At 58.1% G+C, this 27,680-nt stretch overlaps 1 protein-coding gene across 6 annotated transcripts in view; it reads right to left on the minus strand.

Moving 5' to 3' along the window:
• Positions 1 to 2,859: 2,859 nt before the first annotated feature.
• The window catches only part of MGRN1 (mahogunin ring finger 1), a 54,750-nt gene continuing 29,929 nt past the window's right edge, over positions 2,860 to 27,680 (minus strand). Inside the window, exons 6-18 of one of the 6 annotated variants that reach the window (XM_011231527.3) lie at positions 23,368 to 23,434; positions 22,602 to 22,651; positions 20,371 to 20,418; positions 19,669 to 19,737; positions 18,062 to 18,221; positions 16,283 to 16,392; positions 14,094 to 14,159; positions 12,242 to 12,468; positions 10,306 to 10,423; positions 10,005 to 10,050; positions 8,527 to 8,625; positions 6,314 to 6,358; positions 2,860 to 4,560 (exon numbers count right to left, since the gene is read on the minus strand). In XM_011231527.3, the coding sequence (XP_011229829.1) occupies positions 6,318 to 6,358; positions 8,527 to 8,625; positions 10,005 to 10,050; positions 10,306 to 10,423; positions 12,242 to 12,468; positions 14,094 to 14,159; positions 16,283 to 16,392; positions 18,062 to 18,221; positions 19,669 to 19,737; positions 20,371 to 20,418; positions 22,602 to 22,651; positions 23,368 to 23,434 (1,101 nt within the window). In that variant the 3' untranslated portion in view covers positions 2,860 to 4,560; positions 6,314 to 6,317. The remainder of the gene's footprint in view (positions 4,561 to 6,313; positions 6,359 to 8,526; positions 8,626 to 10,004; positions 10,051 to 10,305; positions 10,424 to 12,241; positions 12,469 to 14,093; positions 14,160 to 16,282; positions 16,393 to 18,061; positions 18,222 to 19,668; positions 19,738 to 20,370; positions 20,419 to 22,601; positions 22,652 to 23,367; positions 23,435 to 27,680) is intronic. The other 5 variants (XM_011231529.3, XM_034670451.1, XM_002924587.4 and 2 more) reach the window with 5 other exon arrangements.

Raw genomic sequence — 27,680 nt, forward strand, 5'->3', positions numbered from 1 at the left:
GCGGGCCCGCCCCCGTCGGGCCCGGCCAATCCGCAGGCAGCCCCGCCCCTGAGCCCGCCCCTCCGCCAATTGCCGACGCCCATCGGGGCTGAGCCCTTCCCGGCGCTCCGACGCGTCGTTGAGGCGCGGAAGAGGCGTGTGCAAACGGAGAGGCTGCGCGCGCCCGGGCCCACGGCCCTCTAGAACCACGACCCCCAGGAGGCACCGCGCGGGCCGAACTCTCCGGAGACTAGCGGGGCCCCGGAGCCCTCGGGCGGGCGCTGCCAGCCGGCTGGGGCTCCGACTGCCCGCCGCGAGTCCTATGCCTTACCCTAGCGCCCCTTGGGAGCGCCGCGCCGCAGGCTTCACACTACCTGCCCCCGCCTCGCTTCCTGGCCGGCGCCTCCCGCAGGAGGGCTCCGGGGAGCCCCGCGACCGGAGGGCACGACCCTTCCCCGCACGCGCGCCAGCCAAGCACTCCCGTCCCAGGTCACTGCCGGTCTGCCCGACTCCAGAAGAGCAAGGAAAACAGGGCCAGGCAGAGCTCCAGTTGTCCCCACAGTCCGTGTCCACGCACAACCCTGGGGCTCTTAGACCCAGCTTGCTGGGGGAGGAAGTACCTTAAATCTGCGCCCAGCATCCCAAGTATCCTCCCAGTCAGACACCATATGCCAGGTGCGGTTGGAGGAAATGGGGTCTTCCCCATTTCCCAAGGAGAAACTTGGGACACAGAGGAACAGGTCTTGACTTAAGGGTACCCAGCAGTTGGTGCCAGAGCCAGGATCCCAACCTGTCTCCTCCCCAGTGTCCACAACAGAAAACCTTCCAACTTTCACAGAAGAGGGCCTGAAGTACTTACCCTGTGTCTAATGGAGAAGGAAGTCGCTGGGGCTCGTGAACACCGGAAGCAATGTCCGAGAGGGAGCACTGGGGCTCCTCCGAGTCCTGCAATGGGGCCACTCAATCCCCCCTAGTTGGCCCAAACTCCATTCTCCTCCCACCATGGGCACGGATTTGCTGAGTGAAGGAACCACCACCAGCACTCACAGGGTGGGCACCCCAGTGACAGCCCCGGGAGAACCGCGTGCTGTGAGCGAGGGCAAGCGCTGTGGCGGGGAAGGCTGCTCTGAGCAGGGCTGAGGAGCAAGAGAGGAGAGCAGGGGCAGAGGGCAGGCAAGGGGTGGGTAGGACCCACTAGACACTCATTGACACAGTGAGTCCATGCCGGTACTCTGTCGGAAATGGGAAATAAGGATCCAAAGAGGTAGGCTCTCTAGGGGCGCCGGGGTGGCACAGCGGTTAAGCGTCTGCCTTTGGCTCAGGGCGTGATCCCGGCATTATGGGATGGAGCCCCACATCAGGCTCCTCCGCTAGGAGCCTGCTTCTTCCTCTCCCACTCCCCCTGCTTGTGTTCCCTCTCTTGCTGGCTGTCTCTATCTCTGTCGAATAAATAAATAAAAAAAATCTTAAAAAAAAAAAAAAAAGAGGCAGGCTCTCTCCCCAGCCATGGCCCTCTACCTGGGGTCAGGATTCAGAAGGGGCAACCACAGCTGGCAGGGAGAAGCCAGGGCAAGTAACTGTGTCTGAAGAGATGTCAGTGAGGGGAGGGGCCCGTCCCGAGGGGGCCACGTCTCCATGACCCAAACCCAGGGCTGGGGGGTGAGGGGGTGGAGTGGGGAAGGGGGCACAGAGGAAAGGTACCCCATGCCCCCAACCCCTCCCCGACACAAGAGGTTAACAAAATACCTGGTCCGTTGGCAAAAGTGTGGAGGGAGATCCAGCGCAGCCCATACAAGAACTTGTCTGACGCGGAGCACCTTTTTACCCACCCTGGGACCATGGCAGACCCAAACATGACTGAGCCGCTGCAGGGCTGAGGATGGCAGGCCCGCCTCGGGGCACGGCCTAACTAGCTGAGAACACTGGTCTCACCATTAAGCACCTGAGTCAGTGGCAACCTGAGGAGGCAGCGTGGAACCCTGTTGGCAGAGGAGCTGCTGGCGGGTGGCAGTGTGGGGGCAGTGCTGCCTGGGTGCTCCGGGGCGCGACAGCCTTTCCCTGCTGGGAGGCCGCTTGCCAGGCATGGAAGCCGGCAAACGAACCTGGCCCTCTAATCCACTCCACACGACAGCTGGAGAGAGTTGCTTCCCTGTGTAAAAACCTCTGACTGACTGCAGAATAAAACTCTGTCCCTACAAGGTCCTGCAGCAGCTGTACCCCAACACTCCTCCATTCTGACCTCCAGCGACCAGAGCCACTAGGGCATCTTTCTGCTCAGTGGTCACACCAGGCTCACTCTGGTCCCAGGGCCTTTGTTTGTACTTGCTGTGTTGGTTGCCTGGGCACCCGCAGGGCTCAGCTGAAACGCCCCCTCAGAGAAGCCCTCCTTCACCACAGGTAAAATCAAGTACCCCATGGAGCTCCAGCTTGTTGCCAGCTGACTCTTCCCACGGTCACCAAACCTGGGAAGATTCGATTACTTGCGCGGTGTCTCACTGCCTACAACATAAACTCCCACAGGCCTAGGCCACACCTGTTTGGGCCCCTCCAGCCCCAGTATCTGCGGGAGGCATCGGCAGTGAAGACAAGACACGTCCCTAGAGTCCACTTCGCTCCAACCCAGAATAGGCAATGACGACCACAGTTGTAATAAACCGCCGCTCACGCGCCTCACGTACCATCTCATGCCCTCTCGCCCTCTCGGAAGCCACGTGTTGCTGGCATATGACACACACGGAAGTGGAGGCTGCGGCCACATGCCAGGGCTCGCGATGCAGGGGGGTGGCCAGAGCTGCCATGAGCCACTCAGCCATCCTGCCTCCAGACCAAGGAACCGCCGAGGTCCCTCAGTGCAATGCGCAGAGGAAGGAGCAGACAAGATATTGCTGCATGATTTTATTACTATAAATATACAGTAAAAACGAACAAAAACTAGCCAATCAGAGTACATCAAATGATAGCACATGTAAGTCCAAGACAGGCCAGTCTGCATCTCGGTTTTCAAACAGAGTACTGGCACCAATACCAAAGGCGAGAGGCCGGGGTTGGCGGGTCAGGAGCAGCAAGGGGAGGGCTGGAGAGGCAGGGAGTCAAGTGGCTGAGAAAGCTGGCCTGAGCATGGCTGAGAGCTGTGTCTAAGGCAGCACTCTGCTCGCAGGCTCAGCTGGAGAGAAGACGAGTTCTCTACTGCTGGTTCCTCTCCTGAGCACCCTGCGGGACCGAGCCACGGGGAGGGTGCTGGGGCAGGGGCCAGGGCTGTGCAGACACAGGCCGGCTGGGCCACAGGGCTCTGTGGACTGCTGCCGGCTGCCCCAGAACCATCCTTCCTGGGGCAGCTCCTCAGGAAGTGGGCCGCTCTACACGCCCACCCCAGACCAAGAAAGTGTTCCCACCTCAGGGAGCTGCACAGACCCAACCACCTGGCTCAAGGTCCCTGCTGGGGGACCAGGGCTGGATGCCCCCTTTGCCTTTCTGTTGCCCAGAAAGTTTCGCTTAAAAAAAAAAAAAAGATGAGGTCACCTCAGACAGGATCTGCCATGTGCGACCCCCAGGCAGGTCCACTACAGGGACCCCGGACAGAACAAGTCAAAGGGAAACCAAGGGACGTTTCAGTGGTCAAGAGGGAGGAGGGAAGCTGCTCATATCCCTCCCTGGAGCAAGTGGGTAGCAGCCCCACGAGCCCCACAGAAGGCCCTTCACCTGCAGGGACCTGCCATGTGAACAAAGCTGCTTCAGAGAAGGCGCAGGCCCGAGAGAGGGGCCACTGGTCACCAACTGCTGCCTCTGCCCCTCCGTCAGGCCCAGACCCCAGCCTCGTGTGTGGCCACGCCCGCTGCCCAGGGGCTGAGCGGGACTGGGCGAAGCTGTGGGAGGCAGCCCTGCCCCCAGGACTGGACCAGGAAGGGGAAGCAGCAGCAGAGGGCACGGAGCAGCAACAACAGCCAGGCTGCCAAGGACACAGGCTATGGGGGGTAGGGGACAGGCACTGTTTCCTTCATTGACCATGACTCAGACCCCACTTCCTTTCTTCCTTGGCCAACAAGGCCCCTATGACATCTGTGAAGATACCACCTCACCCACCAATACACTTTTCGTTGGAGAATTTGTGCTGAGTTCTTGGGATGCCAAGTCCCCAACAGCTAGGGTGCTGGGAGAAGCTGGTCTAGGCTGCACATGGGTAGTCAGCCCCCAGTCCCAGCCACTCAGCCAGTGGGGCATTTGGGGGAACTCAGAGCTCAGAGCCCAGAACAGAAAGCTGCTGTCCTTCATCTTGTACCATTTACAAATACATCAACTGTAGAAAAAGGAATTTTTCAGAGGAGACAGTCCACTGTGCTCTTCAATCAAGGGTCGTGTGGCCCCTCAGAGCGTGCAAGACGGGAGAGGCCAGGGGCCACGCTGGAATCCGGCGGCCCCTCGGCAAAGTCTGGGGAGCTAAGGGCTCCATGCTGCCAGCCTGGCCAGGCTCTCAGAGTGGGGTCAGCTCAGTGGCCCCAGGGTCAGGACTGGGGCCACCAAGCACAGGCCGGGGTGGGCCAGTGGTACGGAGGCTGTGGGGCGTCTCCATTGAGGTGGACCATCCTGCAGGCAGGAGCAGAGGGAGAATTGGTCATGGGTGGCCGTGTCACCCACCTCACCCATCAGGCTCTGTTTCCACCAATCACGAGCCCCCCCCCCCCCCCCCCCGCCCAGGGCAGGACCACGCCCCCTACACTGTGTCTGTGGCAGAGACCCGGAACTCCAGCCCCAGCAGAGTAAGGAAAGGCCTGTCTGTTTTGAAGCAGATCCCGGGCAACAGCACCAGCTGATGCCCCAGAGCAGAATGCAACGGGGTGCTGTGGGCTCCTGCCCCCTGGGGCCTCCTCCCTCGCCTCCTCCCTTGCCCAGTCCTTGCTTCCTGGGATCTGACCAGCTGCTGTCCTTCACTACTGAATTAGACCGGGACTCAGTCAAGCCCAGGCAGAGGGGAGTGGACTTGGACCTGGGGGGCATCTCTGTGCTCAGAGCAGCCCCCGGAGCCCCACCCTGCCTTCTTCAGAGGCCTTTTCCTCCTGATGCCATGAGGCGCTCTGTCCCTGGACCAAGGGTGCCCCCAGTGACCCAGGCCTGCAGCAGTGAGATTCCGGCAGACCGTCAGAGCTGCAGTGACGGCTGCCACCCGCCCGCCCACAGAATACAGGCTCCACGCGATAGCCTTCAAATCACAAACCAAGGAGTGCGTCTGCCCCATCACCTATGACACAGACCCTGAGGTGGAGAAACTGTTTTCCTAGGACCTGTGGCTTTGAGCCGGGCGTCAGCTCTGCTATGCAGCCCGCAGGCAAAACACAGTTCTCCGGAGCTCAGCCTGACCTCTGTGCATTTTCTACTTCTGGAAGTTTCATCTAGATCACAGCACTCAAAAGCCACTGACATGGAGACCAGGGCCAACTTTATAAAAAGCGTTGGGCCCTAATTGGACAAAAGTGAAGATTCGTCAGAAGAAACATTCAAGGAGAACGAGAAAGGCTTGCGCAAGGACGTAAAAGCAGCTGTCAAAACGAGCAGACAGACACCGAAGCTCAGGACAGCTGGCCAGGAGGAAGGCCGCACACCAGTGTGGGGCGCATCTCCCCGCAGGGGCTGCTGCGCCCTCACTGCCAGGATGGGCGGGAGTCCTGCTGGAGCGCTCCACCCCACACACATCTGGGAAAGCTCGGGCCGCCGAAGGCACCGAGTTCTCCACCACCAGACTTCCCAGAGCCGCTACCATCGTGTGAAGGAGGGGAAGAAGGTCCTAAATGCATTAACCTGTTTGGGTGGCAGTACTCTTGGAACGAACCTTCCATGAAACAATCATTTGGCAAGGTCAACTCTGTAGAGAGTATCTCCCAATCAGGGCAGAGGTCAACCTTACATGGCCTCTTAACAGACTGATTTCAGCATGTGCTCATGTTCCAGAAGTTTCCATAGGTAGGCTGGGAGACAGGTTAGTCAGCAGCAACAGGGAGGGTCTCAGCAAGGGCTAAGTCACCATTCCTGGGACCCTAAAGGCTAAAAAAGCCTGGCTGAGCCACCTAGTCCAGATAGAAAAAGTTCTGGCTCCAAAAGTCAGCCAGTGTCAGACGCCCCAGCACCACCTCTTACGGGCAAAGGTGTAGGACGTTTAGAGAGCTCTGGATTCAGAATCAAGGACCCCAGGGAAGACGTGGATATGGAAGAACCCCAGAAAAGGGCAAGGAACCCCCAGGGAAGGAGCAGGAGAGGGAGAGGCAGCTGGGGAGGTCCTCACTCCAGCACTGTCACGGATGCCCCTCAGAGCCACCCCACAACACGGATGAAGGCGATCACGTACCAGCTTACTCCTCTATACCAACAGAGCAGGAGTCAGGCCCCAGGGCTGTGCAGAGGAGGAGAGAGATGGAAGCTCAGTTAGCAAAGCACTCAGACGGACCAGCACATTCCGCAGCAAATACACTGCTTTAGGACAAGATTCCCTGGGGGGGACGCATGGGACAAAATGCCCACACAGAGTCATGTGCTGAAACAAAGGAGAACAGAGCACTGGGCCACAGTCCAACGCAGAGGCACTCAGCCTGGGGAAGCACGCACAGGGCAAGGGCCAGGGCAGGCAGGGCTCACCTCGAGGAAGGTAGGGCCCGGAGAGGGCCCCCACCCCACGGGCGGCCCGCATCTAGCTTTCCAACACCATTTGCCCTTATCATTCCCCTGTCAACACTAAGGACACGAAGGTTCACTACACTGTGCCCATCCCTCCAGGGGACAGCTGCGCAGCCGCTGTGAAGGACAGAGATACCCATGTGCGTGTCCCCGTTCTTAAACACAGCCCGATGTGAAAGACGTTCAGCATCTCTGCTAAGCGAGAGCCAGTAGCAGGATAGAAGGTGTCGGCTCGGGAAAAAGGAAGACAGGTACACATATGCTTGTAAAGGCGTGCATGTCTGTGAGGACCCCTGCCCAGCCCCCAGACGGCCATCGGTAATGCTCGTGGGGGGTGGCCCCCAGATGCTCACGGAGCTGCCCAGGGCGCAGTGTGCAGGGCGCACAAGCCGGTGGGGCGTGGGCCCCAGAGCTGCAGCACCGCCCCAGCCTGCTGGCTCCCACGCTCCGCGGCTGGATTCTGGCTTCTGCTGCCCCCCATGGATTTCAGCCTCTCCTTTACCACCTCCACAGCCAACTTGCCTCCCACCCCAACTGTGGAGCTGAAGAAGCCCATGTCACTGGTCTGGGGTGGGGGTGGGGGTGAGAGAGCCAGAGAGCCTGGTGTCACCTGTCCTGACCTGCAGACACCGTGGGGCAGGGGGCTGGCACTGCTGGGTGGGGTCAAGGTGTCCCTTCACCCACAGGAACACAACCTTCACTCATGCTTCTAAGAAGTCCCTCTCTAGGCTCTCCCCATCCCCCTAAGCTTGTAATTTTAAGGAAATTCTTGAAGTCCCTTGAAAGAACTTACCGGAATTCTGTGTTACTCGATGGAATGCTGGTCCTAAACATGGTTTTCACCCACGGGTTTCTCTCTGGGGAGGCCGAGCGCCGACGGCACTTACTACCTGCCCTTCCTACCCCTGGTGACCATGCCCTCCCCTGGGCTAACTGGACCCTCTGTCTGCACAGGCCACTGCTTGTCCAGATGCTGGGCGGGACAAGACATCTTCAAATCAAAGCACATCACAACCAGGCCCGATGCACAGGTCAGGTCACCGAGAACTGGGGAAGGTGGGGGCAAAGGTGCTTCCTAGCCACACGGCAGGAGCCAGACTTTGAGAGCATCACGGCTATTTAGCTTGATTTGGGACCCTGGGATGGTATCTTAGCAGGCAGCAAGCGCAAGTCTCTGAGAGCCCCCAACTTCTGTCCCCCATCTTTGGAGCCCGGGACTTAAAGCTGAGGATCTTGACCCAGAGAAGCCAAGACCAGAGGAGTTGGGAGCAGGGGGCAGAGTCCTCTGGAAAAGGGGGGCAGAGAAGCAAGACCCCTCCCCCACTGCAACTTGGGCCTTGAAGGTGCCCAGCAGCCCACCTGTCCTCCCAGCCCTGGCCTGCGATGTGCCACTTCACCTGGGCCCTGTGAACTCTCGTCAGCCCTCAGGCAGGTGGCAGAGGACTAGTAGCCAGCACCAGGCCTCGGGCACGCAGGTGGCTGTGTGCAGTTCCCTGGGGCAGAGGCCCTGATGTTGGGGCACCCTGAATAGGGCCTGCTGGGCCCATGGGTGAAGTAAGAGTGGGAGATTCCAGTGGGGCTGGATCTGCCTACCGGGCCCCAAGCAGCAAATGGACGTAAAGAAGGACCATGTCTTTGAACAAACAGCCCTTCCTGCCTTCCTGATGCTGAGCTGGCTCCGGGTGCAAAGGGGCCTCATGGATAGGCCCTGCACCAAAGGCCTGGCTGTGCTTTGGGGTCTATGAAAGGAGTGTGGGTAGAGCCAAGGAGAGAAACCTGGGCTCCTGAAGGCCAGCCCCTCCCTGAGCAGTCAGACCACACCCCTAGCTCCATGCCAACGGTGACATTATACTCTCCCCCCACAGCTCAACTGCCAAATGCTGTTACCTGGCAGGTAGATGTCAGCCGGCAGGCGGGGCTGGCTATGGCTGCACGGCTCAGGGCTGCCATCCTGCAGGACGTTCTCGATGGATGGCACTCGGCTCCCTGCAGAGCACAGAGCAGGTCAGAGGCTCACAGGCAGAAGGCGGCCACTGTCCCTAGTCAGGAGCCCCAGAAGCCTGTCTTTCCTCCCTGAGGGCTCTGCAGCCACTGCGGGCCAGACCCCACCCTGACTCCCTTCTCTACCCTCTAGGCCTGAAAGGCCAAGGTTTGCTTTTTCTTTACTACCCTTCTCTCCCAATCCCAGCCTGGGGCTTTTGTTTTTCGTTATAGAAACATTATATACTCCTGTTTACAAAAACAAGAAGGTATTAGATTTAATGAGCTGGGCCACACACCCTGCAGTGGAGAGCTAGTGCGGCCTGCCTGTGGACACCCCCCTCACACAGCAGGTCCCAGGGCTGCTCAGGATGTCCTCAGGGGGAGGTCCCCTCTGGCAGAAGAGGGAGCCGGGCCCTGGGACAGGCACAGCGGAGAGCCATCCGTTCTGGGCAGGCGCTCTGCCCAGGAAGGAAGGAATGTCGGGAGAAGGTCAAGCCCATCCTGAGGTGGGGGAGCCCAGGCCTAAGAAGCAGGAAGTGAAGACACCCACACCCAGTACCCTGCCCTGAGCACCAACACTCACACCCAGACCCAAGGCGCCACGCCCAGCCACCTGCAGGCAGGCCCCACACTCTGGGGGCGGGGAGCCGCTCCTGGGAGGGACGTGGGTCACTGCAGTGCAATGCTGGCTGGGGAAGCTCCTGGCAAGGAGGGGGTCACAGCAACAGAGAGGCTGCAGGTTACTCTGGGGTCTCTTCCATGCTGCAGGCCTGGGAGCTGACCAGCCAGGGCTACTTCCTGCCTCTGTCACTTCCCAATTAAATGGCCATGGGCCACCTGCCACCCCAACGTGGAGGAATGACTGGGACGGTGGTGGGATAGCACCTCCCCAGGCGGCAGAGGGAGGCTGGGGAGAGACCTCATTATATCCCACAATCACTGGGAGGTGAGGTGGGGGTCACCCCCCACACAGAGCCCGGTGCCTGTTAGTGGCAGTTGGGACTCAAGCCCCAGCAGGCTGCTCTGTGCTAAACTCTCCACTCCAGACAGGTGCAAGGCCCGCTCCTTGGACACAGGGACACGCAGAGGAGGGGCCTGGCCAAGCTGTGGTCCAGCCTAAGGCCCCAAGAGGGACCCTGGGTCTCTCCAGGCAGCGGCCAGGCAGTCCGCACGGGACACGCATGAGCAGCTGGCCGCACGCACGACTGCCGCTACGAAGCGCTGGCTGGTCAGCCGGGCGGCTGCGCTCCGGGAGATCCTGCAGCAAGAACTCCGGAGTCCCCGGAACAGGACCGGCCCATGCACTGCAGAAACTCCGCAAGAGCCGCCCGCAGGCCTCCCGGCAGCGAGGCCCGAACGCGCTCCTCAAGCAGAGCGCTCACCTTGCTTCAGCGCTGACGCCTCGTCCGCCTCCTCCGTGACGAAGCTCTAGGAAACAAGGAGAGTGTGCCTGCAGCTCTGCAGCCCGGAGCAGGCTGTGCACGGCGGGGGAGGGCGTGGGGCGAGCTGCGGCCCCCACTCCGGGACTGCTCGCACAGCTCCCCGAAAAAGGAAGCCCCCCACAGATGAGGAACCCAGCGAAGGTGGCCACGGGAGCAAGTGGTGAGGGGGGCCCGGGCGCACTTTGTCCCCCGTCTGGAGGCCCACACAGGCAGTGGGGACAGGGTGACAGAAGGGCCTCACCTCGGGGGAGCTGCTTAGTGCCAGCCCTGCCCCACTCAGCGGGGGAGGGGCGTCCGAGTCCTGGGACAGCTTCTCCTCATCCTCTTCGTGGATGGGGGACGATGGAGACCGCAGGGTGCTGGGGACAGAGAAGACAGGCGTGGAGGACATGTGGATGATAAACACCAACCCACCAAGGCCAACGCCACCCGCGGGTGAGACGGCACACACAGCAGAGGGCCCTGGGCAGCAGACAGATGCGGGCCTGATCCCGGCTCCCTGTTTCCAGGGGGAGGAGAGCATCACGACAGTAAATTCCTGCAGTGGGGGGGGCGGGGGTGCGGGGGCAGCAGGAGAAACCCCCACGCATCTTTCTGGATCTACGGTGGCCCGGCCACGGGTGCACGTTGCCAGGGCTGTGGCTGGTTTTATGAAACTTCCACCTTTACTTTTCTTAAAAACACAACACACATGATGGAACTAGAAGGTATCATGCTGAGCAAAGTACGTCTGTCAGAGAAAGACAGTATCATCTGATCTCACTTACATGTGGAATTTAAGAAACAAAACAGAGGATCATAGGGAAAGGGAGAGAAAAATAAAATAAGATAAATTCAGACAGGGAGGGGCGCCTAGGTAGCTCAGCCATTAAGCGTCTGCCTTTGACTCAGGTCATGATCCCAGTGTCCTGGGATCCAGCCCTGCATCGGGCTCCCTGCTCAGCAGGACGCCTGCTTCTCCCTCTCCCACTCCCCCTGCTTGTGTTCCCTCTCGCTGTGTCTCTGTCAAATGAATAAAAAAAATCTTAAAAAAAAAAAAATCAGACAGGGAGACAAACCATAAGAGACTCTTAATCACAGGGAACTAACTCGGCTGCTGGAGGGGAGAGGGGTGGGGGGATGGGGTAAGTGGGTGAGGGGCATGAAGGAATGAGCACTGGGTGTTAAATGCAACTGATGAATCACCGAACTCTACCTCCAAAACTAATAATACACTGTGTTAACTAACTTGAATTTAAATTAAAAAATCAATAAAATAGGGGCGCCTGGGTGGCTCAGTCGTTAAGCATCTGCCTTCGGCTCAGGGCGTGATCCCAGGGTCCTGGGATCGAGCCCCACATCAGGCTCCTCCGCTGGAAGCCTGCTTCTTCCTCTCCCACTCCCCCTGCTTGTGTTCCCCCTCTCTCTGGCTGTCTCCATCTCTGTCAAATAAATAAAATCTTTCAAAAACACCAAAAAAAACAAACAAACAGCATGAGTGAGGAGAGACTGTGAATCGCGTGTGTCCAGGGGAAGCGTGATGGACTTTGCTTCTTGCGCATGACAAGGGCAACCACATGCGCCCAGTTTTGGGACGGCCAGGGTTTGGTGCCATGGCTGCTCGCCCAGCGGGATGTGCCCATGTGACAGCCCCCAGAAAGTCTCGGGACCCTGAGACTCAAGGGGCTCCCACTGTGTCCTGTGTGGCCTGACACAGGGAGGGACACTGGGCACCTGTGGCCTCCACCAGGGTATCTTTCCAGCTGCTTTGTTCTGTCTCCTTTGCTGTAACCAACCTTGGCCATAACCTAACCCGCTACTGGTTCTGTGAGTCATTCCGGTGGATCGGCCAACAAAATGGTCTAAAACTAAAGCCACAAATACACCTGCTTTGTGCTTTTTTTTTTTTTTAACATTTTAATTTATTTAGAGCGAGAGAGAGCATGCAGGTGAACAGGGGGAGGGGCACAGGGAGAGAGAATCTCAAGCTGACTCCCCACTGAGCGTAGAGCCCAATCCCAGGATCCCCAGATCGCAGCCTGAGCCGAAGTCAGACGATGAACTAACTGAGCCACCCAGACGCCCCCCTGCTTTGCACTTCTTACGTAATACCGCGTGCTTCCCCGACCCTTGCCAGACAGGAGGCAGGTGGGTTCCCACGTACCATCCTCCAAAGGGAATCCTAGCACCAGCCTCACCTGTCAGGCGATTTGCTCCTCGGCTTGCCCTTCTGGTGGCTGCTTTCCAGGATTCGATCGATACCAGCAAGTGGACAACTGGCCTGGGACAGACCATCTGAGACGCCTGAGTAGGTGATCTCTTCGTAAAGGGGGGCTGAAGGGATGGCCGGAGAGATGGCCCGAAGGCCGTTGAGTGCCTCAAGCAGGGAGATGGGCTCATAGCCAGGTGGGATGCTGTCAGAGCTCTGTGGGGACAAGAGCAGGTGAGGGACGGGCTGGCCCCACTCCCTGTCCACTGCCCTGGGCTACAAAGCCCTAGATGCTGGCCTTGTGCCCCAGGGACACTCTACTCCCCAGAATCTGCCTTCTGACCATCTCTTGTCCACTCCACCTTCCAGGGACCTAAATCCCCCTCCCTCAGAGGGGCACCAAGAACGCCACAGCAGCATCAGACACCCCCCCCAGGGCTCTCTCGGCCATCGGCTGCAGCATGCAGCCTGGGATGCCCGAACGGCCCGCTCTGTGCCCCAAAAGAAGGAAGAGAGGGCACCTAGAAGAGCCTCCCCACCCCTGGTCTCGGCAAGCCCCTACCTGGCTTTCTGTTCCTGCCTGGCAAGGGTGGAGAGTGAGGGGTCAGAGAGAGAAAGGAGGCTCAGGAGCAGATGGAGAGCAAAGCCATGCCAAAGGCGGGGGAGGCTAGTGGAGCCACGTGTGTTCTAGACCAGGGAGGGCCTGACCCCGCAGGGAGTTTGCCCGACACAGGCATCTGGCCCAACTCTGTGAGCCTGGAACACACGCCCGTTGGAGGTGACTCGTGTTCCAGGTGGTTCTAATGGGCATCCCTGGTTCAGAACCAGTCTTCACCCTTGCTGGGAGCGGAGCAAAACCAACAGACTGAATCTTGATTTAGGGTTCAGGTGGGGAGATGCCCAGGTGCTGGGAGATGTTAGGCCCCCAGGCCACTGTGCAGGTGGGGACAGCCACCTGCCTCGCTCTCACTACACAAGGCAAAGGGCAAACACCCGGCAGTGCTCCCAGTGTGAAGCCCCCGCCCGCCTGCCCGCTGTGTTGGGAGGAAGGGAGAGCTGCCCTTCGGGGCGGCGACGGGATAACCCTGGGGACCAGGGGAACGCAGAAGGGCCAGGGCAGGGGTTCCCTGCTCTCAGCGAGCACCTCGTGAGTCCCCTGGTCACCTGGGCCCGTGGCGCCCTGCGTTTGCTCCCAACCTGCCTCCAACTTAAAGGTCAGTAATTACCGTGGACCTCCTCACCCTCCTAACAGGAAAAACCTCAGTCTCTGGGTTGGGACCCCAGGGACTTCCGCCTGAGTTCTGCCAAGGGGCCACGGGGGTCCGTAGAAGCTCCAGGCAGAGGCTCCCACCTGCCCCCTGAGATGCAGGGAAAATGCCAGAAAACCAAGCCCTTGGCCCGAAGAGCTAACATCCCAGGGGGAGAGCGCGGGGGACACGGGACAACAAGCAAGCGCGAGGAAGACAGTGTGCAAAAACTAGCAGAAAGTGAGTTCCACCTCCAACATCATTACACTGCCAGCAAGAAAAAAAAGGGAAACGAGGCCATTGGGGACCACGGGCAGAAGCAGAGCTGGCGAGAAGGGGCGGCCCAAGGCCGGCGCTGTTGCCGCCTGGCAGCAGGGATCCGAGACACTGGCTTTTTGCCGACAGACCTTGAGCTTTGCTTGTTCCACAAAACTCCCTTCCTGGGCAGGGACGCCGGGACTGGGGAGAGTGGATTTGACAGATTAAATTAACCAAACACGTTAGCCTGGGGTGAAAATGACTTCCCATACTCATCATTGGTTGAATCGTTAGGGTGCGGGGCAAAGATGTGGCCATAGGGCCAAACACACTTACTGTTTCCCTTTTAGGTTTCTTGCTGGCCAGTGAGGCGGGGTGCGCCTTTGATTTTTTAAAGGGACACTGTCAAGATAAAAATCATACATTTTACAACTGCCACCCCCCAAACGGCGCTGGAGCTGGCGGGCTGGGGGTTTCTCAGGTTTACTGGCTTCTAGGTGTGCTGTGAGCCTGTGCTTGGCAAACTTAACCTGCACGTGAAGTCTGGGGACCCAGCCAAGTGCAGATTTGGCAGGGGCCTGGGCCTGGACATCTACACAACTCCCAGGAGATCTGCCGCTGCTAGAGCCCGTCCCTGTCCCACTGCCCCCCCACGGTCTGGGTCACCCCGAGAAGCAGGTCCTAGCCAGCACAGGGATGAGGTTGGCCAGGCGCTCTCCACAAGTGGGCCCAGCTGGGCACGGGAAAGGGACATGCCACCCCATACCTCTACGAGGCTCAGCACTGCCTCATAAACTTATCACCAATGTCCAATTCCTAAAGGAAGCTGGGGAGAAAAATCAGCCCCAAATCACCCCCACTCCTCAATAATTTTAACGGTCTCGCTGAAAAAAATGTGGGTTCTCTGTGGCACTATGTGGAAATTGCTCATACAGGGAATGTAACAGAGAACAGGAGCCCATTTTTTTGGCTATCTCAACCCTCTGGAGGGGAAGGCACAGGCCCTCTGGAGCATGTGAAGCTTACAACCCAAACCCCAGTCTGCCCAGTAGTGTGAGCAGCATCTCGGCTCTCTTAGGATAAGAGGGGCAAACGTGGGTAGGTCAGGCCGTACGCTCAGACTCCACGGCAGAGCCTGGGAGGGGCAAGACAAGCAACAAGAAAACATATCATCCATCCCTGAGCCCCCATCCCTCGGAACAGTGACTCCAATCCCAGGAACAAATCACACCTCAGGGCTACTCCTCTCTCTACTAAAACTGCATTGCTGGAGAAAATATGCGGTGTTCCCAGGTCAAGCCCAACATTAAATTCACCAGAGGGCTGTTTCGGTAGTAGTAAGCCTTGATGCCAAAGGGGCCCAGCAGGCAAACACACAGCCTGGTTGGCCCAGGAAGAGGGGGGGTGACGGGGACCCCATCTCCAAGGCAGCCACGCATCTGCTCCAGCTGCGAGACCACAGCTTCAAATCTGCCAGAAATCTAAGTCTTAAGGAAAATGTCCAGACTTTTAAACAACGGCCCAATATTCAGAATTACTGCAGAGGCCAAACACATGATACCCATCGGCCCAGGGCAAACCCATCCTATGGGTTCTCGAACCACAGGGTTTGGGTCCTCTTCCTCTAAGAATCACCGAGCCGCAACAACGGACCCACTGACTGACAACTGCTGGGGCCAGCTGGGGCCTGGGAGCTCAAGACCTGGGCCTGCCCCTGCCTGTCTCTCCTGCCCCATCCCTGACTCGTCGTGTCTCTCTTCCAATGTCTCAGTACCCGCTTTTCTACCCTCATCCCCGTCTGTGTCTCTCTCCATGTTTCTGTGACTCTGTCTCTGCCCATCTCTCTCCATGTCTGTCTCTGCCAATCTTTCTGGGTCTCTTCGTGTCTGCCTATCCTTTGAGCCGGAAAGCCACCTCTCTCCCCGAAGCCTGAGTCAGTTTTCCCTCATCTGCCTGCAAGCTCTACCTCCTGGTTTCCCAGGAAGCAAGCAAGGTGGATGGCTGCCAAGGCGCCCCCGTGTCCAGGCTGGGCACCACCTCCAGGCGGGTAGAGAACGTACAGGGACATGTTGCAGCCGCCCACTGGGCAAGACCTCACCTCCTAGGACGCACACAGTGGCCCTGGCTGTCTGGCTGGTAGAATGATGGTGACGGACACTCAAACTCAAGGCAGGGTGGCGTGCCGTCAGATCGCCCTTGCTCTTGGCGAAAATAACACTCTTGGGACCCCCTTCAACCTCACTGCCACCTGTGGGGACCAGGGCTGGCCCGCCAAGCAGACGAGGACGGAGGCCCAGAGAGCCGACAGCCAGAGAGAGGCAGACAGTCTGGCACTCTCCTTCCTTCCAGCCATCCGACCAGGGCCTCACGACACGGCCCTACTGGAAACCTAAAGCTGTTCTAACATGAAGGTAAGCCCTGAGGGCATCTGGACACCTGGTGGGCTCTGCAAGGGGGCAGGGGCTTCCTCCAGACCCCCTCTTCTCTCTGCCCCACACCCTCAACAAAGAAAAGGAGGCACTTACTGAATGCTCATCATGGTCCATGCTCTGGGCCAGAACAGGGCTGAAGGAGACAGGGGACAGGGCTCCCGGCTTCTTTCTCACTGCCCGGATCTGCAGAAGGGCCCGGAAGGCTGTGGCAGAGGGAAGGGCTCACATCAGGCAAGTCGAAGCCGGTTCCAGCACCACTGAGGCCCTCCGAGCTCCAGGGACACGGGCCACCCACCCACCCCACAGCAGTCCTAGAACAAGCCACATTTCCCAATTGGAGGCAAAACAGAGTCCCAACAGAACAGCCCCAGAAGGGATACAGATGAGGCCCGGAGCGCACGACCTCGGTTCAGGCGGAGCTTCCGGGGCAGCAGGCAGGGCGCCACCAGCCTCCCACAAGCCGAACCCTGGACTATACACGCGACAGTGTGTCTGTGTCACACCTGGCGACCAGCTAAAAGCACACAGCGTGCCCTGGACACCGGCCAGTCTCTTCCCGGAAGTCATACCAGGGCAGGCACACATACGTATGTGAATACCTGATGGCACAATCTCTACACCGGAAAATCAGCAGCCGCCAGAACTGGGAAAATAAGTTAGAACGCAGGCTACTTACTGGTCGTTCTGGACCAGCAGCTCCCCTAACGAGTGTAACGTCGATGAAAAGTGCAGGTCGAGCACATGGTGAACAGCTGGACACTATACCGGCACCTGCCAGGGGCACCCATGTCCTCAGTGCTGATGGCGGCTGCCCCAGGCTGCAGGCCTCAGAGACAAGGGCCCCGGCCCAGCTCACCCAGCCCATCTGGGCCCCTGGGCCTCCATACTATGCTGCAGCCGAGAATGCCCAGGAGACAGGACCAGTGGGGGAGGCTGGACTTCAGCTCCTGCTCCCTTGCTCCTACCCTGTTCCTCACACAGGAGAGGCTACTGGCCCTGCTGCCTGACCTTCCAGGGCCAGCACACCGGCCCCCTGCAGCCTCCCCCACCAACCCCTGAGGTCTCATCAGGGCTGGGCTCTGGACCAGAGCCCATGGCCTCATCCTCCACTTCCACACACTCGGCCTCCCTGTGGCCCCTGCGCACACCTGTCTATCCCGGGGGACAACCAGTTTAGACCCACCCCTGCCCCTTACTAGCAGTGAGCCCCAAGACAGTGACAAGGCAGGCATGGCAGCTGGGGCGACACAACTGCGTGCTGGCTCAGGGGTGCAGGGTGAGGCACAAGTACCCCGGGCGGCCCCAAGGAGGATGACCACCGCCCTGGGGTGTGAAAGGGCAGGAAGGCTTTCTCCAAAAAGCCATCCTCTCCCTACTAAATGAAAACCCGCAGTGCCCAGGGCAGGCTCTCTCCTCACCCACACCCTGGGCTCCCTCGCTGCCAGGACCCACCCGCCAGCATGATTCTCATTTGATCCGGTGGGATTTTCTGCCCTGAGAATGTTCAAGATTCCCTCCACTGGAAGACAAACACTTGATTCAGAATTAACTTTGAGAAAATGTCTGGAGTGCTCCAGGAAACATATCCCTCAGTCACTTTCCACCTCCCCGGGATATTTTCCACGTTAACACTTAAAGACTTGATTCGCTGGCCAATGTCTGTCTGTCTGGCTCCAACTTCACTGCAAGCACCTGCCCTGGCATGTCCTTCCTAGCCGTTAACTCCAGAGTTAAATTTCGGAGGATGTGAGCCATGCACACGCCAGCGTGGTCGCCGTGGGTCCCAACCACCTGCGCCAAGTCCCGCGTCCCACTCGCTGTGCCCAGGGTGGGCAGTCAACAGCCCCAGCCCCCCGGCCCGGCCCCACTCACGCAGCCGGCAGATGGGGCAGTTGCTGGCCTGGTAGCGCAGCGTGTCCGCACACGAGTTACACAGGCACAGGTGCCGGCACGGCAGGATCAGCGTGTCCCGCAGGTCCGACAGGCACACCACACACTCGTTGCTGTTGTCGCTGTTCTCCTCGTCTGAGGGCTGCAGTGACACCAAGGGGCCGAGTGTCGGCGGGATCCCAAGGGCCACAAGCGGGGGCCAGGACGAGGGCTGGGGCAGGGAGGTGTTCCCTTCCCCGGCCACCCCACCGGCTGTCCCCTACTTCCCCTGGGGGCTGCTGTGGCAAAAGGGAAGCCCAAGAGGGCAGAGGAAGGTCACGGTGGAGCAGGACTCCTCCGGAGACACGGCCCAGAGCTGACCCAGCCCGGTGCCCGCCCAAGGACAGAGATGAGAATCTGTGCCCTGCCTCCAACACACACCAAACCAAGAAACCAGGTTTTCATTCTACTCCTGCGAACCACAGAGAAAACGTGGAAAAGACCCAACAGTACGGAGCAAGTCTTGCAGAGGGCACCTGCTTACTGGGTTGAAACTGAAAACAACAGACAAGTTTAACTTATCTCATCAAAATCAGTGTCTGGATCAAGAGTCAGCTACACGGTAAAAGAGCGAACAATGGCCCCACCACCTGTTTCCGTAAATCGGGTTTGACTGGAACCCAGCCTTGCCCCATTTCCGAACAGCTATGCTGCTTGTGCGCTGTGAACTCAGGGCACGGTACAGACCCGACAGACGGCCGGTCAGGTGAAAACACACACTCCCAGGACATTTAGGGGCAGTCGCCCCCCCTGTGGTGTTGACACATGAAGCACGCAGAGAGCACTCCTTCCAGGCAAAGGGCCTGACCAAACTGCCCTCACTTTCTGCTTTTAGCCAGTCCCAGCCGTCCCAGAAGCTCGCGTGTAAGACTTCCAGAAACGTTTAAAAAGAGATGGCAGTTCCACTCATGCCTTTCAAATGATGACAAAAGTACAGGCTGATTCTCTGCCACCCTTTCCTGGCCTCGCCAGACCACAGCTCTATCAGTCACACACTCCGGCTACAGGTACACAGAGGGCTCGAGGCTGGGGGGGCGGGCCAGCTGGCAGGGGCAGCACGGGCTCATCCTGAGCAGGTGGGAAAGGGCCCCACACACTAGGCTGTCCCTGCCCACCTGATGACTGGTGACCCAATGATGTTAACAAGTCAGGGAATTTGCTGGAAAAAGAACAAAATGCCCCACAGACTCTGTTACTGGTTCTATTTATTCATATGTTACTGTTTTATTAAGTCATCTCTACACCCAACAGGGGGCTCGAACCTACAACCCTGAGATCAAGAGCTGCACGCTTACTGACCCAGCCAGCCAGGTGCCCCTTTCTATTAACTCCTTTAAAAAATTAAGGAAAAATGGAGTCTGGGGTCCCGGGGCCTCCCAGGGAAGGAAGGCACAAGGGGGACTAGCTCATCTACCACCCGCCCACGGGGCCCCAGCCAGGGCTGGGGGACCTGGCAAGCCCCTCGAGGAACCTGCTTCCGTGTCTGTGGAAGGGAAGCTGGGGAGTGAGCTCCTCCTGCAGCCCAAGCAGATGTCACCACAAGCGCATACCTTTGTCTCCTGGTTGTTCTTGTTCTCGATGCCGTAGATCTCCTGCAGCAGGTAGCTGACCCGGTCCACCTGGAGACAAGAGAGGGATCTGGGCACTTGCCGGCCCCCACTCCAGGGCTCTGCTGCACCCACCTGGCCCAACACCACTTCCCAGGGGTCAGGCTTGGGTCCCAGAGCAGGTGTGGTTTGAAATTCTGTCCACCTGCTCCTCAGAGAGTGGGCCCAGTGCCAGGAGGGCAGAGAACCTGCTACCTGCCCAGCCCACCCAGGAGCACGGGCGGTAGGGCGGGGGGTCTAGTGGTTCTGCCCACCAGAGGGCATGAAGCCAATCTCTATACGGGCCAGGCAACCATACCTTCTGCCCAGCTTACCATTCCCCTCCCCAGGGAAAACCCACTTTGGACCCACCTGTCATCAGCCGCACAAGAGTGACCAAAGTCAGACCTCACACTGACCACGTTCAGAAGTGGTCTGAGCTGCTCCATTTCCCACCCAGCCCCATGGATGCAAACCCTCCTTATCAAGCCGGACAAGACTTGGGGCTACGAGTCAACACTGGGACATGGTGGGTGCACGCATGCACCCGAGGAGGCAGATCCAGACTTTCCAGAGCCCAGACGATGACTCTGGAGAGTGAGACACTCTGTATGTGTATGTCTTTTAATTCAAAAGGGGTCACAATGTTTCTTCTACCAGACTTACAATTTGCTTCTGCTTTAAAGGTTTCACAGAGAAGCTGCCATCGACGTGCTACAGGGAAGAAAGACAGAGGTTAACTCAGTCAAGCTGGTACCACTCAGCACTCCCACCCGGCAAGCTGAAGGTCCTTCCTTGGCCGTTTCACATCCGTGGCTGAAGGCAGGAGCCCGGCCAGGTCTCTCCAAATGTGGCCCTCTGACTGGGCCTCGAAACCACCTGGAGGACCGCCTCCTGGTCCGCCCAACTCTCTGGATAGCGCTCAAGCACACTCAGGTTTACGACCATCGGGCAGGTTCTGACAACGGACCAGAGCCCCCGACAGCAAGCAGCAGCACCTGGATGGCAAGAACTCACACAGCCCACTTCTACCCCCAAAGGGCTTGGCTTAGTTGAGAAGACAAACGGACGCATGCATATGTATACGGGAAAGCCCAAAGTCCTAAAAACTCTAAGAACTAAAGAGGGTAAACGTGTTTGGTGGCATCTGGAGAGACACAACGCCCAGAGTTTGAGGTTAATGAAGGTATGAGATCTGAGATCTTGTGACAACGCCAGTTAGCCCTTGGAATCAACTGAGACCAGCACGTGGCATTTTCAGTATGATGGATTCCAAGAAGAAAGCAGTTTCTCACTGGGCTCTAAACTGGAAACGCAGAGGAAGTTTGCCATCAATGGCCCACCCACGTCACCAGAGAAGCACACGGTGAACAGTTACCACCTCTCCCGACAAGGCCAGGCTTGGCCAGCACAACTGGCAAGGGAGAGGCCCACCCTCTGCCCTGGGCACTCCGTGCCACCACAGCACCAGGGGCCAGGGGGAGCACAGGACAAATGGGCCACAGGGGCCTTGGGCCCAGATGTCCTGACTCCCCAGGGAGTGTGGAAAGACCCAGATCACAGGGAGGAACTGGGCCCTGCCCTCAACACTCTCAGGGCTGCAGACACACACTGGGCTGAGGAAGCTGCTGGGGGTCAGCAGGACGCCCACGTGTGGTGCAAAGTCCAGAAGCAGCAGCCCGAGCCTGGTTTCCTCATGGGGGTCCCTGATCCTTGTCCACCCAGGCCCCAGGCTGGTGCCAGAAACACTCCACAACTGCAGAGTGCACGACATATCAAAGCGCCCTGTCATGAGAAGTATGACATTCTCCAACAGGGGACGTACCCCACTACCTCCAGCAAGGGTCTCCGTGAGCAAACATCCGTTCCCAACATAGCCAGGCACTTGCTTGCTGCGTGAACACACACACAACTGCCCAGCCCCTATGAACAGCAGTGACTGGCAACTGGGACAGTCCCTAGGCCCCACGACATCCTAACACAGAGACGATGGTGAGGCTGACCATTCTCTCCCCACTGCACCCTACGTGACACGGCCAAAAACATGAACACCTGGGACTCGGGTCTGCGTGGAAGAAAGGGGCAGACATTTAAGTTCAAATACACATCAGGCTGGAGGTAATATTAAGTGAATCCTTGCACATTAATGGCCTCCTTGTATGTGAGACACCCCCAACTCAGGGACTCCAGGAAGGCCTGGATGTCTTCTCTCTGCCACCAGAGAGGGTCTAGGGCCATGCTAGACAAGTGGCAGACCCTCATCAACCCAACCAGCGCTCACTGAGCGTTTACTGCATACCAAGGACACCACAAACAGGGGGCCCAGTTCTGTCCTCACGGACATCAGAGGAGTAAGTACCACAAACGTCTGCCCCACAAATCTGAAAGGCCCCAGTGGGGAGTGAGGTCAGCGCCGGCCTGTGGGACCAGGGTGACACAGCCACCTGGAGGCAGGGCAGAGCATGCATGGAGGACCAGGCCAGGCTGAGAGGTTCCAATGGGCCTGGTAGAAAAGGCAGGGGTCCTGAGAGGTGACATCCTGGATGATCCCTCCACATCCCAGAGAAAAGCTGGTCTGTAATGACAGCCCTCCACATGGGTGTCCAGGCCCTGTGCTGGCAGGTTATAGGAAGATCCAAAGTGCCGGCCTCCCTAGAACAGGCCCCCTCACCACACACCAGATGCCCTTTGAAAACCCTTCCACAGGTGATGCTGTCTCAAGGCCCGGCCTCCTGGAGCCCAGAGTAACTGGAGAGCCTCCCATCTGCCCTGAGCCTCTGGCAGTAAGCCCATCTGGCCGAGCCCAGTCCCCAAGTTCAGACTTCTAGTCTCAAAACACCATTCCCCTACCCACACTCCCTGGTCATAGGCACAGTAAGGGACAGGATGGCACTTACCTTTTCAAAGGCGGCCAACAGCACATGGGCATGGCCAGTCACTTCCACAACTGCCAGGGAGAGAGAGGAGGGAGCAGTCAGAGCTGGCCTCAACCCCTCCCCTGCCCCTCCCGAGAACTTCTCCTTCTTAGCTGGTGCTTTCCAACGCTCTCAGCTGGAGAGCGGGAGGATAGTCCCCACCTTGCCTTTCTCTGCCTGGGGGAGGGCCTGCTGCTCCCACTGGCCATCCGTCCTCCAAAGCTGCCTCTAAGTGCCCCCTGCTGGCTCTGCACGGATATTCCGACAGGGCTGAGAAGCCAGGACTCGGCTGGGGGGACTCCCATGCTCTAGGCTGGGGGACCGCAGCCCACAGTAGTGGCAAGGGAGAGACCCAGCAAGACCAGCAGAAGGAGAGGGGGCCGGTCAGCTAGCCAATCAGCATGGCCTGACGTGCAGACAGCCCACAGCATGGGCCCACCCTGCTCTGTGCCTTCTCTCTGGTCATCCCGCTCAGTGTGGATCCCAGAACCCGAGGCCTGGCCAGCTGCTGTTACCGCAGTGGGAGCCAGGCAGCTGGCAACTCCTGAGTTGGGAGAAGGAGCTGAAGAGGTGACCCCACAGCCCAGCCCCAAGACAGACAGCTCAGGGATTGAACCCCATGGCCCTAAATGTGCTAAGTGGTCTGAGCCAGCGTCTTTCATCACTTCTAGAATAAACTCCTCCCTGCTGACTGAAGTGAGAAGAGCCCACAGCCCTGAAGGGAGACGGATGAGGAAAGGTTGCTCACCATCTCCTTCATCCACCACTGCCTGGATGACCACTGGAAACACGCCCCGGTCCAGGTCAAAGTTCAACTGAGGAGAAAAGGAGGCAAGAACAGTCAGACTGAGCTGGAGGGAGGAGACGCGGTGAGCAGGATGGCATGGCGGCAGAGCTCACAAAGACAGACAAAATGGAGAGGGAAGACAGGCAACTGGCTACACCACGTTTTCCCCTTTTGGCAAAATAGATAAAAATGATTAAAATGGCCAATTTGTGTAACTCAGTGGCACTAAGTTCATCTGTAAAGCCACGTTCACCATCACCACCACCATCCATTTCCAGAGCACTCCCATCGCCCCAACGGGAACCCTGTCCCCACGAGCACGCACCCTCCCCACCGGTAAGCCCGACTCGACTTGGCGTCCACGGCTTTGCCCGGTCTGCACATTTCATGGATGTGGGACCTCACAGCACATATCTTTCCTGTCTGGCTTATTCACTGAGCACCACGTTTTCGAGGTTCGCCCACGCTGTGCCTGTCAGTGCTTACTCCCTGGGCCGAGTACTACACTCCACGGCACAGCCAGACCCCGCTCACCCATTTGCCTGCTAAGGGACATGGGGCTCTCCACCTGCAGGCTCCCACACACACCAATGGATGGAGTCTGTCTGAGCCCCGGGTGACTGGTGTTCAGCCTTGTAAACAAAGTGCTTGGCTTGCCCACACTGAGGGCCAAAGGAAAGTGGCCACAACATGGCACGCAGCTGAGCTCAAGGAGAAACCCCCTCTCACTGTTCCTTCTCCGTGGCTCCTGGCTGCTCCCTGACCAAAGGCCGCTCTCCTCCCCACACACGTCTACCTGGGCATAGTTTCTACATCTGCTCACCAGCAGGGGCCACAGGCCAGGAACCACAGGACAGAGGCAACCAGTTGAGGACACCCCATGCAGGGCTGCAAGAGGAGGCCCCAGACTGCCAGTGGGAGCCAGGACTGGGAGGGACCAGGTTTTGGAATCGAGTCTGGCTCTACCACCAAGCCTCAGTTTCCCTGCCTGTAAAACAGTGATAAAAGTTGTGCCTGGTGCGCATGGTGGCTGAGAAAACACACAGCGAGCACCAGCCATACAAAGCTCAGCATGGTCAGGCAGCAGGAGCTGAGGAGGAAGGTGGCCAGGAGGCCTCACGGAGAGACAAAGGGCATGGACTCCCAGCACGCAGGACTCTGGGAACCCATGTGCACACTAGCTGCATGTGGGGAGGCAGAGGACATGTTCCTCCCAGGACGCAGCCAGGCCTCACGTTCGCTGCAGCCTCAGGGTAGAGGGCCGTAGGGCAGAAATTCAGACTTGAAGAGAGAAGGGCCCCTCTCTGCAAGGCCTGCCTTGCTCTGGGCTGACCCATGGCAGGTGGCAGAGGTGATCACCTGAGACAGGAGATACAGGTCATCCACAGCTCTCCTGGGGACAGGGGCCCCTCTGCAAGCCTATTTCTGCCCCCCCCAACCCTGAGTCGGGGCACAGGGGCCATCCCGCCACTGCTGTCCTGCAGTTATCCTGGTGACGTGGACGCTGGGTGCCGTGCAGGCTGCCTGTGCAGGGCTGTAACTGAGCCCATAGGGGAGGGTTCAGATGAGAGCCCGATGGGGAGCGGAGCTTTGTGCACGCAGCCCACGGGCCCCTGCATGTCTCTTCAGTTTCTGGAATAGAATCTGTGGTGCTGCTGGGGCAGCAGTTCAACGCCAAACCCAGTGCTCTGAGAAGCCATGAGTGAGAGGCACCCTCCTTCCCCCTTGCACAGTGAGTGCGGCCTCAGCACCAGCCACCAGGCGTGTTTTGCTGGCACTGGAGTAACAGACACTGGTGTGCGGAGGCCTGTGCGGTGGCTCCACCAGCAGGCAGTGACCCCAGCCCTCCTGTCCTGTCTCGTGGGTGCACAATGGACAGACCTCAGGCTTCCTTTCTTAGGTCATACTGCGGTGCGTTTCTGCCACTCAACCAAAGAAATCCTGACACAGACCCTGTTCGAAGGCCTGCTGGCGCCTCCCACCAACATTCAGCTCGGTGAGCACGTCCACGGAGCCCAGGGCAACATCAGCAAAGCCTGAGACAAGACCTGCCCTTGGCCGGCCCAGGTTGAGGCCAGGGGACCGTGAGGGAAATGAAGGGACACGTGAGTCCAGCTCTCCCTGGGACCAAGGCCCAGGCACCGTGCTGCCCTCGAATGCCCGGCCACAACAAGCCTCCACACGAGGAGCTGCCACCCCTCTCCTGCCATCCAGGTCCCTGGCCAGTGCTGCAGCCACACCACCCCAGAGGGACCAGGGAATGAGGGGACTCAAGGGGCAAGGACCATGTCCCCTAAAACACCTGCTCCCCAGACCTCTGCACCCAAGTCACTCACTGGAGCTAAGTACGCTGGGGGAGGACAGAGACTTCCACCCACCCCATTGTCTGAGGCAGACATTTATTTTTAATGCAGGAAGAGCAGCTTTTCTCAGGGAAGAGTGGCCATCCAGGTCAGGAGGAAGAGCCGGGGCAGCTGATGCTGGCAGGAGCCACACCAGGCTCTGCAGCTCAGGCCCCACTCTTCCCCCACGCAAGCACGGCTGGGAGCCTCGCACCCCAGCACCTCGGGCTCTCCCACTACAGTGGAGCTTCCAGACAAGGGTCTTTGCAAGCCCCGGGCCAGATGGACACCGGGAAACAGGGAAAAGGCTAATGGCGGAAGAGGAGGGAGACGTGGCTCTCACGAAAATAAATGGAAGCCCATGAGGGCTTTGGTAGGGAAAAACAGCAAAAGCCACTCCAGCCACCCAGCCATCTCCAAGACAACCACAACATGATCAGTAAATAAAGTAAGTTACGCATGCGTAGGGACAGGGGGGATATGGGAAATCTCCATGCCTTCCTCTTAACTGTGCTACGAACCTGAAACTACTATCAAAAAGACTTTAAAAAATTAAATTGAAGGCGGGGCTGGGTGGCTCAGTTGGTTGAGCGGCTGACTCGTGATTTCGGTTCAGGTCGTGATCTCAGGGTCCTGACGTCCAGCTCTGCACTGGGCCCTGAGCTCAGCAGGGAGTCTGCTTCTCTCCCTCTCCCACCCCCTCTGCTCCTCCCCCGTCCCCTTTCTCTAAAATAAATGTTTTTAAAAATAAATTATTTTTAAAATATTTTATTTATTTATTTGAAAGACAGCGTGCATGCAAGAGCAGGGGATAGGGACAGAGGGAGAGGGAGAAGCAGACTTCCCACTGAGCAGGGAGTCCGATGTGCAACTCGATCCCAGGACCCTGAGATCACGACCTGAGGCGAAGGCAGATGCTTAACCTGAGCCACCCAGGCGTCCCAATAAATAAATAATTTAAATTAAATTAAAAAGCAAACCATAGCCAAGAGAAATGAAAACACACATCCACACAAAAATCTGTACAACATAGTTCATAACAAAACAAAGCTGGAGACAATGTCAACGCCCATCCACTGATGAACAGATAAACAAAACGTGGTCCAACCACACAGGGGACTATTCTGAGCCACAGGAAGGAACAAAGTACTGACTCCTGCTACGACATGGATGAAGACACAGTGCTCAGTGACAGAAGCCAGTCACAGAAGGTCGCATACTGTATGATTCTGTTTATGTGAAACGTCCACAACAGGCAAATCCAAAACGACAGAAAGTAGACGAGCGGCTGCTGGGGCCTGAGGGGGAGGCACAGGGAGGGACTGCTGACGGGCACAGCATTTCTTCTGGGGGTGATAAAACGGTCCTGCAGTCAGATGGCGGTGATGGCTGCACAACTCTGAATACAGATTCTTCGACTTACGACAGGCTACGGCGGAGAAGCCTCTGGTAAGGTGAAAATATCGTAAGTCGAAAATGCATTTAACGCACCTTGCAGAACTTAAATGTGCTCAGAACACTGATGTCATCCTACAGCTGGGCAAACTTGCCTCACACAAAGCCTATTTCATAATGAAGTGCTCAGTATCTCATGTAATACACTGAATACTGCACTGAAAGAGAAAAACAGAATGGTGGTCAGTGTGTTGGTCCTTTACCCTTGTGACCGAGTGGCTGACTGGGAGCTGTGGCTCCTGCTGCCTGGCATCCCCACACAGGACGGTGCTACAGGTCACTAGCCCAGCAGAAGATGCAATTCAAAATTCAAAGTATGGTTTCTACTGAATGTGTATCACTTTTGTGCCATCGTGAAGTTAAAAAATCAAAGTCAAACCATCTTAAGTCAAGGTCCATCTATCTGGTAAATATCACTGAACTGTACACTTTTAAAAGGGCAAATTATGCGGTATGTGAATTCTCTCTCAATAAAAT

Source organism: Ailuropoda melanoleuca, chromosome 10, assembly GCF_002007445.2.
Source record: "Ailuropoda melanoleuca isolate Jingjing chromosome 10, ASM200744v2, whole genome shotgun sequence".
Classification (NCBI taxonomy): domain Eukaryota; kingdom Metazoa; phylum Chordata; class Mammalia; order Carnivora; family Ursidae; genus Ailuropoda; species Ailuropoda melanoleuca.